Source organism: Saccostrea cucullata, unplaced genomic scaffold (assembly GCF_032062105.1).
Source record: "Saccostrea cucullata isolate Sc308-1 unplaced genomic scaffold, CSIRO_AGI_Scuc_v1 ctg11605, whole genome shotgun sequence".
NCBI classification, from domain to species: Eukaryota; Metazoa; Mollusca; class Bivalvia; order Ostreida; family Ostreidae; genus Saccostrea; species Saccostrea cuccullata.
In genome coordinates, this window is record NW_026922258.1 from 1 (window position 1) to 17,996 (window position 17,996).

The following is a 17,996-nucleotide window of genomic DNA, read 5'->3' on the forward strand; positions in this document are numbered from 1 at the left end:
ATGCATTAATTTCAATGAAGCTCTTATGTTATTGTTGATATGTAAATAAATATAAGAAATTTTCAATTTTCGTGGTGAAATTTACAGCAAGGAGTCGAGATATTCGTTTTTGCCGTACGTCGATGAAAAAAGGATCGGGAGTGCACGACTGTCTGTTATAAAACTGTCCACAAGTACCTGTGCTCTCTAAATCTTGTAAAATGTTATGTATGATGTCAATTAAATTTATATGCAAATACCGAGAAAAATCATGTGGGTGCATAGCTGTATTTTGACTTTTCCCCACTGCCCTTAGATGAGAAATTCATGAAAAACCTTCAACGTCTCTTATACACAGTCTACCCTACTATTCACACATTTCACGCACCAGTGACCACAGCAGGCTTTATGCGGGGTTTTGTCCACGTGAACTGAACTCATTCACTTGATATTGGACTTTGGCGAGATTACACTGCGATTTACAGAGCTTATACACACAGATTTTCCTGGATTTTTCGTGTTATCTACGAGGATGGATTTCACGGATGACGGTTTTGTAGGGCAGCCGACGAGAGGATTGAGGTAAAAAAAAAAAAGAAATGCTAGAATTTTTTTAGCTGAACATTAGGCCTAAAGTGAAACCAACATGGCCAAGTCACAGAACCAATGCATGCCTTGTAAACATTTATCAAATTACAATGTAGGTAGCACAATGAACTGATATACATCATCTTTAAGATTCTTGCAGGTATCTGGGGATGTGGGTATTGTCAGGGGGTGGGGGTTGAGATTGGTGGCACCCCCCTCCCCCCCAAAAAAAAAAGTTTGAAAAGGAGTTTACTCATCATTAGCTCATTACTAGCTCACAAAAGCCAAAGGCTCAAAAAAGCTTTTCTGATCACATTTTGTCAAGCATCTGTCTAGTTGTCTGTTTGTCTGTAGACTTTTTTAAAATACACACTTTAAAATCCTCAAGATCCACACACTGGATCATTTTCACTCAAACTCGGTACGATTAAAGCTGAAAACTACTCGTAAATAGGCATAGTCGCCATATTTCTCGTTCTTCAAGTTCCCTACAATCGTATATAGCAAATCGCTAGTCAGTTCAATGTATTTTAAAGAGCCAAAGGTACATCTTACAAAAAACTTTATCTGAAATTATCAAATTTTGTATTTTTTAAAGCCTAAACAGGACAAAAGTATCATGAAAATTACAGGTCAATACTTTATTTACAAACAGAAAATGCACATAAAAACAAGAAGTAAACGCAAAAAATCTAAATCCACTATAGGAATACTACATGTCGGCCACGAGTTTTGAGTGTGCAATCGGACACTAAAGCGAACGGTTTATATACCCGTCTGACTGTGCCTATTTATGAGAAGTGTTCAGCTTTAAGTATCCGTTGGGATTCATGTTTGTCTATATGAACAATGATGAAGGGACAAACCTTTTTCCAAGGAAAGAAATTTAAAAAAATGTGGAAAATTAATCTGCTAATATCATCTTTCAAAATATCAACCAAAAAAAAAAACTTGTGTGGGTCTTTCAAAAATGTTCTTCTCAAGAATAATATATTTGGTCATATTTAATGCTTAAAGGCATCTTATGGTAGTGTAAATTCTAGTTTGTTCAAATAATCAGACGTACATGTAATTATAATTTTACATACCAAGGATTATATCTATAGGAAAAATCTTTAAAAGTCTACCGTATATACTCACCTATAAGTCGGTCCGCCTATAAGTAGGTTGTACTTAATAAGCTTATATTTCAGATGGACTGACCTCATATAAAACCATTATTTTTATAGATCGCATATAAGTCGGACACAGAGTTTAGGACCAGATATCAACTCCCAAAAAACCGACTTATAGGCGAGTATATACGGTACTTTGGAACAACTAATCTAAGGTTGTGTAGATTCAAGTTTGTTGAAATCATGACCCTTCTGGGAATAGTTTGTGATCAAAGTTTTACACAAGATTATAAATATGTCCGACAAATCTTTAAAAAACTTCTGTTCGAAGACAACAAAGTAAACATTTGGATACATTTTTGACTTTTTTGTCCCCTGGTTTCGCGAAAGCGAGGGAACATTAAATCTCATTGCCCTGTCCATCAGTCTGTCCAGCTGTCCGTCTGTCAGTCCGTCACAAAGACTTTAACCTTGCCCATAACTTTTGATTTAGTGGAACTATGACTTTCATATGTCACATGTGTATTCCTAGTGATAAGACCTTTCTTTGGGTACCACCAAATTTGACCTTTGACCCTGACCCTTGAGTTTGACCCATTTTTACACAAAAATTCCAAACTTTTACTTTGGCCATAACTTCTTAATGGTAGATATAAGGACTTTCATATTACACATGTACTTTTATATTCTTTGTGAAAGACCTTTCATTGGATACCAACAACTTGACCTTTTGACCTTGACCTTGGAATTTAACCTACTTTTCAAAAACTTTTACCTTGGCCATATCTTTTGAACAGTGGATACAGGGACTTTTATACTTTTTATCTGTATTTTTTGTTGAAAGCCCATTCATTGGATACCAACAACTTTGACTTTTTGACCTTGGAGATTTCTGTACTCATAAAAAAACTTTAACCTTGACCATTACTTTTGAACGTTAAGGGCTTGGGCTTTCATACTTTACATATGTAATCCATATGAAAAGACTTTTCATTAGATACCAAGAACTTAAGCCCCTTGACCTTGACGTTCAGTGATATTTTTTAAACAGAGGACATATGACAGGGTGTTCATATTACACACAATATATGTCATAAAAAATGACATCTCACCCACAAAGACACCAAAAGCGATGGGACCACAATTCCTTGAATTTGCTTGTTAAGTTCATGCTTGTAATGTACCCTGTTGTCAATATTGTTCAATGTTGGTGAATATAAATTGACATCTGACTCGCGATCAGTTTACCCTTTATGAGATATATCACTGGTCAAGATACTGTAAAATCAAATATTTCCGTGATTCGAGAAAAAAATGATTTTTCATGGGGGATTTCAGGGCTCTCGATTCTATAAATCTGGGGCCGATATTCGGCCCCGTTCCCAATGCAAAAACGGTACCTTTTTTCCCAAAAGAAAGGTGTAAATTTCCCAATTTTTATAGCAAAATAATTATTAAAAAAAATGAAAGTCCATGAAACTGAATCGCAAAAAAACTAACAAACAAAACACATTTGCAAATGAAAGTGAAACCGTACCACTATTTCATTAGTTCGCACCAAATGCATTGGTAAACTGGTTCGGGGAACCATGTTATTGTTTTTACAAAAATGTATACTAACTAGGAGTGCAGAGTATCTTGTCATGTAGTTTCGACAAAAAGACATCATTTTGGTTTCAAAAAGAGACATTTCATTTAAACATTAGTAAGCTACACCTAGAAACAATCCCAGGCTTCTGCTAGTGCAGTATCGCGCTGTATTGGTAAGCGAAGTTGTCCATGTGATCGAGGAAATTCGGGACGATGTGATTGGCGACTGCTTGTCACCCAGAAGACATAACAGTAATCATCAACACTCAATGTACTTTCTTAAATACTATAGCCTACGTATCCATGTTTGTTCTGTTTAACTGTTTATTCAAAACCATAGTTAAATTGATGAGAAAATGCTAGAGAAGCTAAATTTGAGGATTTTTTAAAATGAATTTTGGTTAATATCCAACTTTTCCCAAAATGACGATAATTTTCCCAATTTGAACGGCCCCGGCCCCAGTCCCATAAAGTGGTGTGAGAGCCCTGGATTTGATCTCATGGATGAAGAACTTTTTAGTAGTTGTGCATATGAAAATTTACATTTTGTTGTGGGCATGAAAATTAGTGAAGTTCCGTTTCTCTCTCTTATAAATGGTGAAAGATCAACAGTGCTGTTCTGTATATCAGGTAAGCTGTACCAGGTGTCATATTTAAACATTCAGTCATAACAGACCAGGTATTAACAGTGCAAAAAATGAAAATTTTTATTTTGGATTTAAATATCATAAATCTGCATCAGGACACTTATAAAGAAATAACTTTTGGTTGACAAGTTTTTCTGTAAGGCCATTTTTTAGAGATTGATTTACCTCGGAAGTTCCTCAACTTATTGGGGATCAATCTTACAAACTATAGGATTGCATGAAAACTTGCTTGCCAAAAGTTATTCAAATTTAGGTGCCCTGATGCGGATTTATGAAATTTAAATCCAAAATAAAAATTTTCATTTTTTGCACTGTAAATGTATAGCCCATTTGGGATATTCTAACCCAAACGGCCTATTATATCCCATTTGGGCGAGTGGTCCCAACCTGTTAAATATCAGTGTCATTTTGAAAAAAAATATTAATTGAAACCAGGTTAAAACATCAATGAATTTACTTGAATCTGTCACCAGATTTTGGCAAAAATTTGTACCGACTTAAAAGCGGGTCAATAGCATCTCCCACCAAAATAACATCAAAAAATACAACGTACTGACTTATAGGCGGACTGACTTATAGGCGAGTATATACGGTATCTTCATTTTAAACAATGTAAACCTACTGTGATGAAAAAGGGGAAAGACCTCAAAAAAGGTAGCAATGAAATATGACCTCAAGAGATAAGTTGAACATGAATTTTAGGACCATAATTATTGTACTCAATATTCATTTCCCAATTTCAGCTGTTCATTCTGCATTTCTTACTCCCCGTTCAGCTGTTCATTCTATATTAATTTTCCTATTCTCCTTTCAGCTGTTCATTCTATATTAATTTTCCTATTCTCCTTTCAGCTGTTCTTCAGAGATGGACGACCTGGATAGGACGATCCTGATTGACATCATGTGGAGGGATGCACTTGGGTAAGTCATATTTTTACTTCATTGTAGTTCATTGAAATAACAAAAACATTTTTCTTAAAATAAATTGACTTCAAAAATGTAAGCATAAGTGGTGGTCATTTTAAGAAAGTTAAACTTAATTTCATACCATTCTAAAAGCTTATTACCAGATATAATTTGTATCTTAGTGAGTGCCTAAACTAAATTTAAGGTCATATGCAACATACACATGCATAGTTTTCAAGAACTTTATTGGGTTCTTCCCTGGACATGCTGGAGACTTGAAGAGTTCCACTAAATGAAAGACTTGTGTGCAATACTTTTAATGTCTATGAGAGGTGTTCAAAAAGTTTGTGATTATCTTTATTTATACAAAACCACAATTCAGATAAGAATAAATTAGGTACACTCATAGCCATACAAAAAAATCTATAAATAGCACATGCTGGAAAATTTACTTACCTGGTCGTTGGTTATTTGCAAAATTATTTTGTTAAAAACACATTCTGATTGCACATACAGGTACTCTGAAGTTAACATCAAAGAGGTGCTTGAGTTTCTGATTGACAATATCTATGTGGTTTTTGGAGACAGGTATTCCAACAATCTATTGGAATTCCCATGGGTACCAATTGCGCTCACCTCCGATATTAGCAGACCTATTTTTATATTGTTCATATGAAGCATAATTTGTGCAAAATCTTATGAGTGAAAAGAAGAAAACACTTGCTTTGGCCTTGAACTTGACATTTAGATATATCGACGACATATTGTCAATTAACAAAGGTAATTTCCATACCTAGGTTGATACCATATATATTTGGTGAGCCATAGTTATGAAGAGCAAGAGTGCCTCTACCAAACAGAGTTCTTGAAATCTTTTTTTTTCACCATGTTCACTGTCAGTCATTTGGACCGACTGCCATGTGAAGTTTGTCAGTCCAGACAGATTTCTATCAGTCCAAAATAAATTTAATAAAAACATGAAAAAAAACTGTATTTAAATTTTATTATCAATAAACACTGTGTCTATATGAACAATGCACACTTTTAAACCTAGAAAACTGTTTTAACAGTAAACCAATAGTTTGGAGCAAGTTAGAATAATCTGTATCTCGGAACAAGTCCTCATAACAGATATACTCGCTATGTAGCAAATACTAGTAGTTACAGAATTGCTCCGAAACAAATTTGAAGTATAGGAAAGGATATGCACTGGAAATAACTTCAAAATTAATTACAACAAACCTATTTTTTAGGTCGCGTATGTCTTTAAACCTAAATTATTAACCAAATAAAGACGATAATTCAACTAATTTTCTTTACCTTTTTTCTCGCTTCTTACAAGCCATGTTTGCATTCGGAACTCTCTGGAATCTTCGTAGTAAATGTACTCAGTTTGAGTCATTGCCAGTGTATATTTTGCAACATAGTGAATATACGGAACAAAGTCTTTTATTAAACCGGTCCATAGGACATTTATCATTTTAGCGATAGAACATTGTCTCTAAATTTGCACTCGTGTTAATCAAGAAGCCATTACAACATGCAGAAAAAGAGTTTGAAAGATAATGATCGATCGATTATGGGGAATTTGTACGAAATTAAGTCAGATTTTCGCAAGTTCTCTGTCAACACCGTCCGGTCATTTGGACTGACACAGAATGGAAAGTAATCGATCCTTGGTTGTTTCTATCGGTTTTGCTGACAGGACCGCAAGATTTCAAGAACTCTGACCAAATTTATGAATTTCATGGCCCCTTGGTCAGGGGTTTTGCCATTTGGTGTGATGGGGAGGCTTTTTAGCTCACCCGAGCTGAAAGCTAAAGTGAGCTTTTCTGATCGAATTTTGTCCAGCGTCTATCTGTCTGTCTGTCCGTCTGTCTGTAAGTCTGTCTGTCTGTAAACTTTTCACAATTTCAACTTCTTCTCAAGAACCGCTGAGCCAATTACAACCAAACTTGCCACAAAGTATCCTTGGGTAAAGGGGATTCAGGTTTTTACAACTGAGGGCCACACACTCATTCAAGGGGAGATAATTGGGAATTAATGAAAATTTGGTGACATTTTTAAAAAATCTTCTTCTCAAGAAACCCTGTGCCAGGAAGGATGAAACTTATGGGAAAACATCCTCAGGTAGTGTAGATTCAAGTTTATTCAAATCATGACCCCCAGGGGTAGGGCGGGGCCAAAATGGCCGACCAAAGTTTTACTTAGAAATATATATTAGGAAAATTCTTTAAAAATCTTCTTCTCAAATGACAAAGCTATAATTCAATATATTTTTATGGAAGCATGTTAAGGTAGTGTAGATTCAAATTTGTTCAAATCCTGACCCCCAGGGGTAGGGCGGGGCCAAAATGGCCGACCAAAGTTTTACTTTGAAATATATAGGAAAAATCTTTAAAAAATCTTCTTCTCAAGAAAGACAAATCCATAATTCAATATATTTTTATGGAATCATGTTCAAGTAGTGTAGATTCAAATTTGTTCAAATCATTATCCCCGGGGGTAGGGCGGGGCCAAAATGGCCGACCAAAGTTTTACTTAAGGAATGAAGCTAATTTCAACTTATGTTATCCGATATAACATAACTTGGGGCAGTTTACGCTTTATAAACCGTGAAGCGGTTTATAAAAAAGCGTAAACTGACCCAAGTTTTGTTATGTCGGATAACATAAGTTGAAATTAGCTTCATTCCTTATAATTTAATTCCAGTGTAGAAAATGAGACAATATTTCCTCAGGAAAAAGACTTCAAATTGAGCGTTATTTTAAAAGTAACGTCAAGCATAGTAATATATTTTTGACGTAACTCATTGTGACGTAAGCAAGTTATGTTATCCAAAATATTATATGTTCCTCTGAATGATTCAGCCAATCAAAGTGCTTGAATCAAGTGAAATAAAATTATATAGAAATATATAGGAAAATTCTTTAAAAATCTTCTTCTCAAAAATGACAGAGCCATAATTCATCATATTTATATGGAAGCGTGCTCAAGTAGTGTAGATTCAGATTCATTTAAATCATGACCCCCAGGGGTAGCTAGGGTGGGGCCAAAATGGCCGACCAAGGTTTTAAAGATATATATATGAAAATTCTTCAAAAATTATTTTCTAAAAAATAGCAAATTCATGATTGGTCATGGGACTACTTATGGATTTAAATTTTACAATAACAAGTAGGGCTGGGCAATATATCGATATTTCAATATATTGCAAAACAATGACAAAAAATATCGAATCGCAATACAATTTTGTAATTGATATATTGGCAATATCCAGAGATTAAGGAATTTTGTCATTTAATATAAAAATGGACTGAAAGTTTGTTATTAAGCCAAACTGTAAGTCAGAAGTTGTTTTATGGGAACATTTCAGAGCATATCTTAAATAAAATCAACAAGATTTTTTTTTTCCATATTGGTTACTTATCATAGTTATGTAAATTCTGTAAATTAAAGTAAATATAGTAAGAAAATGTCATTTTTATTACATTGAATATATTGCAATACATATCGCAATACAATTAAAAATATCGCAATACGAAATCTTGGGCCTTTAACCAGCCTTAATAACAAGCCATTTTCTTCTTTTTCCTACCCTTAGTGCCCAGGTGAGCAATGTGGCCCATGGGCCTCTTGTTATTATATAGCATGATTTAGTAAAAAATATTTATTCTTAAAAAAACGTTTTTCTTTTCTCTTATGTATTATGCGAATGATCATATGCCCTGCCCACACGGAGAGTTTAAATTAAACGCATTAGTTTATTGCGAATTAGCTTCGCTTGGCGTTCACACGGAGAATCTAATGCAAATTAGTTTACTTCGCGTAACTTTACTGCGCATTAAATTACTTAGCATTAGCTCCTTGTGAATGCTAAGCGAAGCTAATTCAAATTAAATTTTTGGGCATGCAAAATGGCAAAATGAAGTCAAATGCGTCTTGTTGGTGGTCATGCAGCTTTAAGTACTTGTGCTATTTTTGAGTGAAAAACTAAGAAAAAATGTATTAATAACAAGAATATGTCTCCAGACACTGTGACATCATATCAAATGCATGTGCTTCAGTATAAAGTGATTTGACTTGTAAATGACGTCATAATAGCCTTCCTCAACTTGACTGTCAAAGTAAAAGTTTAATTCGCATTGGTTTACTTTGCATTAGATGTCGTGTGAACCAATTTAACTCGCATTAGTTTGATTCACATTAGTTACTTCGCATTAATTTACTGCAAATTAAACTTTTTGAGTGAACAGGCGTAAAATGATTACTTTAATGCCCCTGGCTCAGGGTCAAGTTCTGTTTTGGGTACCATTGCATCCTTTTTGCTAGAGTTATGCCCCTTGGACTTAGAAAAATTCCACTTATTTGCAGTTTCCAATTTCATTTTCTTTGCGGAGGTTGCACATCTTGAAACGAAATTTAGTAGGGATGTCAACGTGTACCCGGTTAACCAGGTACTAGATCGAACGTCCGAGTATCGAATACTAAAATCGGTACTCGGTTACTCGGATGTATATTTTTTAATGTTTCTTAGCTAATTTATTAATGCATCAAACAATCTGTTTTAAAATGTAAAATACTCATTGCACTTGTACATACAGTAATTAGGGTTTCCTACTCCTCTAAATGACCGTTATCGCCCCGTGGCAGTGTTTATACAGTAATTATCGTGACCAAGCACTTAATTGTTATCTGGCTTTTTTCACCTTTGGCTGTCTTCTACCCTAATTTTTTTATTAACTTTAATTATTTGTTTTCACTGAACCTCGTTTAAGGTTTATTATGATTAAATAATTAAATTTGATTATCTTGTTAATTTTGTGAGAAGCCGTAAATTCTCGGGAAAAGAAACAGATGATTTTGCCCGCGCATGTTGATTGGTTGTGTTTATTTACCTGCCAATACAAATGGTTGAAGCCAAAGGCTTAAAAAAAAATGATGTCCATCATTGCATAAAGCTACAAAATACCGTCCCATAATACTAGAAAATCTAGGACCAAAAAGGGTACTAAAACCGTAAATCTGCTTTGTTAGGGGAACTTGATCAAGTTCAAGTTAAACTGTACGACTGATACCGGGACGTCAAACGCAACAAAGAGTTACATTACAATATACCGAGCATATTAATTTTTTAAACAAAAACTCTGTAAACCCCTAATGATTTTATTTCTTGTGTTTATCTGATAAATAAATTGAACATAAACGATGTTATAGTAAATTTCATCGGGCACGAAGTGTCTGTCATTTTTACATAAGAAATACACTAACAGGTAAACCTACTATCAGAGAATGTGGTTTTATTTCTACAAGAGTTTACAATGTATTATATTCATCAATTTACTTGTTCGTATTTATTTAAACTTTTACCGAGTACCTGGGTACTCGATCCGAAAAACGTCCGAGTAACCCAGTATTAAAAATCGACCGATTTGACATCCCTTAAATTTAGTATAGAGAATTTTCAGCTGAATAACTAGGTCAAGAAATGTTTTGTGTAGGATCGGACCATTTTAGACAGAGTTATGCCCCTTTGGACTTGGAAAAATTCCAATTTGGGGGGAGGGGACATAAGTGTTTAACAAACATATCTCTTGTTAATTTTATAGCTTATGACAAGCTTTTGACCCAGATTCCCAAAATGAAATCGACGTCCAAATTTCCAGATTTTCGGTATTACTTTATGTTCAACAGTCATTTTACCTGAAATCATACTTCAAATCACACATTTATCAGTATTATTTTCTAAGTCTAGATTTAAAGAAACCAACTTTCTTTATTTTCTTGATTTAGCTCACCTGAGCAAACAAAAATTTAAATGCTTATTTGATTCAAACCTTATTTTCTCAAGCTTGAACGGATCATGAAAATCTTAAAGAATAATTCCAGGATTTGAGATATCCAGCGTAAACTACTTATAGAATAGGGCAACCTGGGACTTCAATGTCACCTTGACATATCCACTGTATCTTAGATATGGGTGTGTGAGATAATGAGGTTGTACTGTTATCTGTTTTTCAGTATTCCTTCGAGTAAGAGGAGCCCATCACCTTGACATATCCATTGTATTTGAGATATGGGTGTGTGAGATAATGAGGTTGTACTGTTATCTGTTTTTCAGTATTGCTTCGAGGAGGAGGAGCCCTTCTGAGGAGGACCAGCTTTTTGAGGAAATGTTGGAAGAGGGACCACGGTAAGTAAAAATTTTGTGATTCAGTACATATTGATTGAATGAAAACTCAATTTTTTATTTCTTTTTAAGAGATATGTATTCGAAAAAAAGCATAGGCATTCAATTAGCTGTCAATTTGTGAATATTTCCATTTCTATTTGTTTTCTCTTTGATAACTCTTAGTTAATGGAGTTGATTTCTTGATAATTCTACTGTAATGTAAATTAGGCAAATCAATTGGTAAGTAGCCAAGGAGGCCTTATACACAAGTAAATCTCGTGCGCCTCTTTGTTTGTGTCTGCATGACACTACGCAGGCCACATATGCATGTAAATTTTGTGCAGCTGTCTTTATGTTTGACGCTAGTGGACGAGGACTAATTGAAATTTACATACACTCAGCGTCGGCATCCCAGGTTAAGGTTCAATTTTTTGAAGCAGTTTTCTTTTTAAGTACTTCTGTGTCCTATAGTCATTAGACATGCATGGAAGATGCTTCTAAACTGCTTAAATGTACCAGTCAAAGTTTCAGATGCTGCAATTTTAGCAAAGGAATGACCAGGTTAATTGTTTAATAAAGTTTATGGAAATTCAGCATAATTGTGTTAATTTTTAGCAGAAAGATGAGTATCGGGTACATAATTCTATACCTGTTTTAAACAAGAAGTGATATTACTGTGTGAGAACTGGGCAATTATCATGTTATTTGTTCATGTCCTTCCTTCTGTCTTTATAACCAACCTTTCAAATCTGGCTCAAATATTAAAATTAAAATATGAAGTGTAAACTAGATAGAGTAATACATTTTTTTCCCTTCAACTATTAGAACTGTTTCCAATTTTTAAAACATGCATGTTTATCACATGCCATGCTGCACCAATATGTGAAGATGTGAATATGTGAAAGATGCAAAAAATTCTTTGTATACAGAAATATACAAGGACAAGAACTTTCTTTTTATCAAATTGCCTTATTTCAAAATTGCCCACAGGCAACAAGAGAAATAAAACAATGACAGAGTTTGACCCTTGTGATTGTAGGGATGAGGAGAGGCTTCGTTTGGTACAGGAGAGCGTGCGGGCGGCCGAGGAGGAGCTGCGGCTACTGAGAGAGGAGACCGAGGTAAACAGTAACTGTCTATCACAGCTCGTGTCCCGTGTACAAAAATAGTTTACGTTTCACAGGTGTACTGTAGATCACTACTGAGAGAGGAGACGGAGGTAAACAGTAACAGTTTATCACAGCTCGTGCCCCGTGTACAAAAATAGTTTGTATTTTTATGAGAATAAATTATGTGAAATTCATAAGCACTACGGTGAGATTTTTTGATTAACCATTTACCTGGTACATAGTTTATTTTAGATTAGATCATATGCCTTTGCGTCAACGTGATTTTGTTAATAAGAATTATTACCTTGAATGGGAGAGAGGACTCATTTATAAAGGCGAACGGATTGTAGTTCCTGTAGAAATACGCAGTCACCTTCTTGAGAGGATCCACAATTCTCACATAGGAATTAAAGGATGCTTACGAAGTCATCACAGTCATCAGGAGAAAATTGATGAAGTAATCAAAGCTATGGAAGAGTTTTGTGTAGGACAGACCAATGAAATATTTGAACGTTACACTTTTAACAAGCGAGACAAAGAACCAAATGAGAATATTGATGCTTACATAGCCGTGTTGAGAACTTTAGCCAAAACATGCAAGTATGAAGCGCTTGAGGATGAAATGATACATGAAATATTTGAACGTGAAGAATTGTGGATCCTCTCAAGAAGGTGACTGCGTATTTCTACAGGAACTACAATCCGTTCGCCTTTATAAATGAGTCCATTTTGAACAACAAGTTCCTCACGAAATGGAAAATCCAGTGGCTATTTCATAATTTTTTCCACATCAGGACAGAAGATGGACGAGAATACCGCCGAAACAGACGACATTTGAGGACGAGCAAAGAAACGTATACTAGAGAGTTATATCCACGTCGAGTTGGAATTCTGTGACTAATCATTGGTTCCTTCACTTGGTCATTTGCATACATGTTGCAAGCTTCACATTTACTTATGAACATAACATGGCTGGTTGTAAGATTTGATACATGACTGTATCATTATCAATTCGTGGGTATTTGTTATTAAAATGTAGAACCACGTGTTGAGTGCTAAATCTAATTTATTCAGAACGAGACAACATGGTAACACAATAGGTCGTACATAAGATTATTCGTATTTGATTAACTCGTATTTTTATGCATATGTTACATCTCCCTTCTTTAGCTAAATTTATACATTAATCAAATCCATAAAATCAATCAAGTCCTTTCAGTTCAATAAAGTCAATGGTATGATTTAGAATAATCTAGCACTCATTTCATACATGAAATAAAACAATAACTGACTAGATATTTAAGAAAAACTTTGACTAGAAAATTGACTAGAAATTGAACATGCAACACAACCTAAAACTAAGTAAACATATTTATATGAACCAGGTTTCAACCTAGTAACACACAGATAAGGGATTATTATGCCCTTAGACACAATCTGTGTGACCTAACAAAATCAAAACACATCAGGATCATTCTAAGAATCGTTTTGGTGTTTTCACAACTCTACCACTCCTGGTTGTAACAACGGATGGATCAGCTTGAATTAGCTTGGGTTTGTCACGAGTTGTATTCGGTCCATGAACAGGTCGAATGGGCTTCACAGGAGACTTCAGTAAAGGATCGGGGTCAGCTGTTCTTGGTTTCTCAGGTTCCTTCATGTGTGACGAGCCAGTGTTCATAGTGTTTGGATAAGGCTCTGAGTTAATCTCTGATCTTGGCATAGGAGATAACTCTCTAGTATACGTTTCTTTGCTTGTCCTCAAATGTCGTCTGTTTCGGCGGTATTCTCGTCCATCTTCTGTCCTGATGTTATACGAACGAATGTCTACTTGTCCTTGTACAATAGCTTTTTTCCAAGATTTCTCATTTCCTTTTGGTCGTACGCGAACTACATCTCCTTCATGTAACGGTGACATTTCTTTGGCTCCTTTGTTGTAATAATGCGTTTCTCTTCCCTTTCTATAGCGAAGCTGTTCCTTGACTTTATCAGCATACCGGGGTTTGAGCATGTTTTCGGAGACAGGTAATAAAGTCTTTGTTCTCCTCCCAAAGATCCTCTGTACAGCAGAATATCCAATATCCTGGCTAGGTGTGTTTCTAAGGTCTAATAATGCTAGGTATGGATCCTTCTGATCAGCAACACTTTTGTTTATCAGGCGTTTTATGATCTTCACAGCATTCTCGGCTTTACCGTTGGATTGCGCATAATTCGGTGAAGACGTTACGTGGTTGAATTCATATGTTCTCGAGAATTCAGCAAATTCCTGACCATTAAATGGTGGTCCATTGTCTGAGACTAGAGTGTCTGGTATCCCATGTCTTGCAAGGTGAGCTTTCAGTTTGCTGATTATGGTGCTACCAGTTTTACTGTGTAGACGGTCAACCTCAAAGTAGTCAGAGTAGTAGTCTACTGTAATCAAGTAGTCTTTGTTTTGGCACTCGAATAAGTCACACGCAATGACTTGCCAAGGTCGAGTTGGAATTCTGTGACTAATCATTGGTTCCTTCACTTGGTCATTTGCATACATGTTGCAAGCTTCACATTTACTTATGAACAGTTCAATGTCTTTAGCCATATTTGGCCAGTAAAGGCTTTCTTTTGCTCTTCGTAAGCATCCTTGAATTCCTATGTGAGAATTGTGGATCCTCTCAAGAAGGTGACTGCGTATTTCTACAGGAACTACAATCCGTTCGCCTTTATAAATGAGTCCATTTTGAACAACAAGTTCCTCACGAAATGGAAAATAAGTCTGAATTTCTGTATGAACTTCTGCTCTCGTCTCAGGCCATCCAGACTTAATCACTCCTTTCAGCATATCCATAGTTTCATCTCTTTCTGTTGCCTTTCTGATTTCTGCAATGCGCTGCTCCGACACTGGTAGATACTCCTTATAATCTACATTGTGTACTTCCACAGGGTCCTTTTCTTCAAGGTCCTCTGGCTGAGCTTTAAGATATGCTCTGGATAAAGTATCAGCAAAGTACATTTCAGTACCTCTTTTGTAGAGTACTTCATAGTCAAATTTTTGAAGTCTCAGCAACATTCTTTGTAGTCTCTTTGGTGCACTGTGTAGATTCTTCTTGTGTATTATCTCAAGTGGCTTATGATCAGATTCTACAAGAACGTGTCTACCATAAGTATAATTCTCAAATCTTTCCATTCCGAAGACAACCGCGAGTAGCTCCTTTTCAATCTGAGCGTAATTGCATTCAGTCTCTGTTAGTGATCTTGAAGCATACATTATTGGGTGTCCCTCTTGAAGTAGGCAAGCTCCAAGGCCCGATTCGGATGCATCACACTGTAAAACTAGCTCCTTGTGTTCATCAAAGAATCTCAACACTGGAGTGTTCGACAAAACAGTTTTCACATCCTTGAATGCTTTACCATGGATATCTTCATCCCATCTGAAATGTGTGTCAGATTTAAGAAGGCTTCTTAAAGGTGCCGTAATTTCAGACAGCTGTGGCGCAAATCGTTGAACGAAGTTTGTCATCCCTAGAAGTCTCTGCACTCCCTGTCTGTCCTGGGGAGTTGGCATCTCTCGTATTGCTTTAACTTTCTGGGGATCTATGCACAGGCCATTTTTAGAAATGACAAATCCTAAGTAAGTGACAGAGTCTACTTTCAGTTTCATTTTCTCCTTGTTCAGTTTAATGTTTCTCTCTAAACATCTCTGTAGCAAGGCTTCCATCTTGCGGTCATGGTCTTCATGAGCCTCCTTGTCATTGTCTCCACATCCATAGATCAAGATGTCATCATGAATAGGTTTGATGCCGTCAAGTCCTTCTAACGCCTCTTCCATGCGTCTCTGGAACTCCTCGGGAGCAGGTGATATCCCGAATGGCATTCTCAACCATCTGTATCTTCCCCACGGTGTTGAAAATGTGGTAAGATAGCTGCTCTGTTCATCCATAACAACATGCCAGAATCCGTCTCGTGCGTCAACTACAGAGAAAATGCGTGCCTTGCCTAAATCTGGAAGTATGTCCTCAATTAGCGGAGTAGGGTAATGGTTTCGTTTAAGAGCCTGATTCAGTGGTCTTGGATCAATACACAACCGAATCCGTCCATTTGATTTAGGTGCTACAACTAGACTTGAGATCCAATCAGTAGGAGTATTCACAGGTTTGATGATCTGTAACTGTTCTAGTCTATCTAGTTCTTGTTTCAGTTTGTCTTTGATAGCGATTGGCACTTTTCTTGCTGGCATTTTCACCGGTTTCACATTTTGGTCTACTTCCAATGTCAGTTTTCCATCTAGTTTGCCTTGTCCTTCAAACACTGATTTGAATTTGGTCTCCATCTCCTGTTGAATGTCTACAATTTCTGCTACTACTTCTTCCCGCACCTCTTGTTTGGAAAGGAACTCCTTATGGTTTACTGTGATGAGGTCCATTGCTTGGATAGCTTTGATCCCTAGAATTGCATGAAGCTGTTTGCCCTCAACAATCTCAAATTCCAAGTTGTACTTTTTCTGATTTCTCGGATTTCTTACACTCAAACGCACTTTTCCTAGAGTCTTTGTTTCACTTTTGTTGAACATAATAAGTGTCACATTGGATTTTTTCAATTTGTTTCCATCTGGGTCATCACAAAGTTTGGTGTAAATGTGATGTGGTAGGATATTAACAGTTGATCCATTGTCGAGTTGAAATTCAACAAGTTTTTTATTTATGTTCATCACTGCTGTTATTTTCCGAGATCCTATTTCATTCACGTGCCCTACTGTCAGAACAAATTCTTCTTCTGATGAGTCATCTGAGTCAAAAGCTTGGCTTGCGCGCACTTCATGGACATGCTTTTGTCGACTCCGAACTTTCGTGGCTTTACACATTTTGGCAAAATGGTTAGATTTTCCACAGTTCTTGCACATAGCTCCATACGCTGGACATTTCTCCTTCCTTGGTGCATGTTTATTTCCGCAATACTTGCACGACAGAAATTGATCAGTCTCATATTTTCCTGATGCTCCTTCAAGTGCCTTATGTCTCTTTTCATTCTTACTTGGAAGTTTCCCTTTCTGTGACCTGCCTTTCACAACTTGTACATCCTCAATGTTTCTTAATTGTGATGCTGTTTTCTCATTGGCTCTGCAAATGTCTATGCATCTCGGTAAGTCTAACTTCTTTTCTTGTAAGAGCTTCTTCCTTGTGTTGTTCTCGCGAATGCCTAACACAATCCGGTCACGTATCATTTCATCCTCAAGCGCTTCATACTTGCATGTTTTGGCTAAAGTTCTCAACACGGCTATGTAAGCATCAATAGTCTCATTTGGTTCTTGGTCTCGCTTGTTAAAAGTGTAACGTTCAAATATTTCATTGGTCTGTCCTACACAAAACTCTTCCATAGCTTTGATTACTTCATCAATTTTCTCCTTATCACCAGCATTTTGAAACTTTAACCCGTCAAACACACGCAGTGCATCTGATCCCATACACGTTAGGAAAGTGGCGCAACGCAACTTATCATCCTTCTCGTGCAGTCCAGTGGCTATTTCATAATTTTTCCACACTGTCTTGAAGTGTTTCCAATTATAGGCCAAATCTCCTTTCAAATCCAGTGCTCTGGGGAAAGGAATGTTCAGTACAATGGGGTTAGAGTTCAAAATAATGTTGTTTTGAGCTTCGTCGTCGCTCGGCATTGTGAAAAGTTCGAATTTTCTCGAAGTCACAAACAATTTGTTGTATGCACTATGGAGAATTCTCGGATTGTCTCACCCTTCGCTCTCGTAGAATGGTCAGTCAATCTATCATATAATTACTCACTTCTGACACCATGTATCATTATCAATTCGTGGGTATTTGTTATTAAAATGTAGAACCACGTGTTGAGTGCTAAATCTAATTTATTCAGAACGAGACAACATGGTAACACAATAGGTCGTACA

The 17,996-nt window shown here is 36.1% G+C and overlaps 1 protein-coding gene and 1 long non-coding RNA gene across 2 annotated transcripts; one reads left to right on the forward strand and one right to left on the reverse strand.

Annotated features, from left to right (window-relative positions):
• The first annotated feature begins 519 nt into the window (after nucleotides 1-519).
• Nucleotides 520-10,998, forward strand: LOC134261481 (uncharacterized). The gene is made up of 3 exons (XR_009990823.1): nucleotides 520-561; nucleotides 4,772-4,840; nucleotides 10,947-10,998. It is a non-coding gene; the product is annotated as an uncharacterized LOC134261481 (long non-coding RNA).
• Nucleotides 10,999-13,577: 2,579 nt separating this feature from the next.
• LOC134261482 (uncharacterized protein K02A2.6-like) lies at nucleotides 13,578-17,750 on the reverse strand. The gene has a single exon (XM_062743920.1). It carries the CDS (start codon nucleotides 17,748-17,750, stop codon nucleotides 13,578-13,580), a length of 4,173 nt encoding a protein of 1,390 aa, XP_062599904.1.
• Between the last annotated feature and the right edge of the window lie 246 nt (nucleotides 17,751-17,996).

What these genes read in the sequence shown, in the direction of transcription:
- LOC134261482 (XM_062743920.1), bottom strand. Translation starts at nt 17,750, where the DNA reads ATGCCGAGCGACGACGAAGCTCAAAACAACATTATTTTGAACTCTAAC.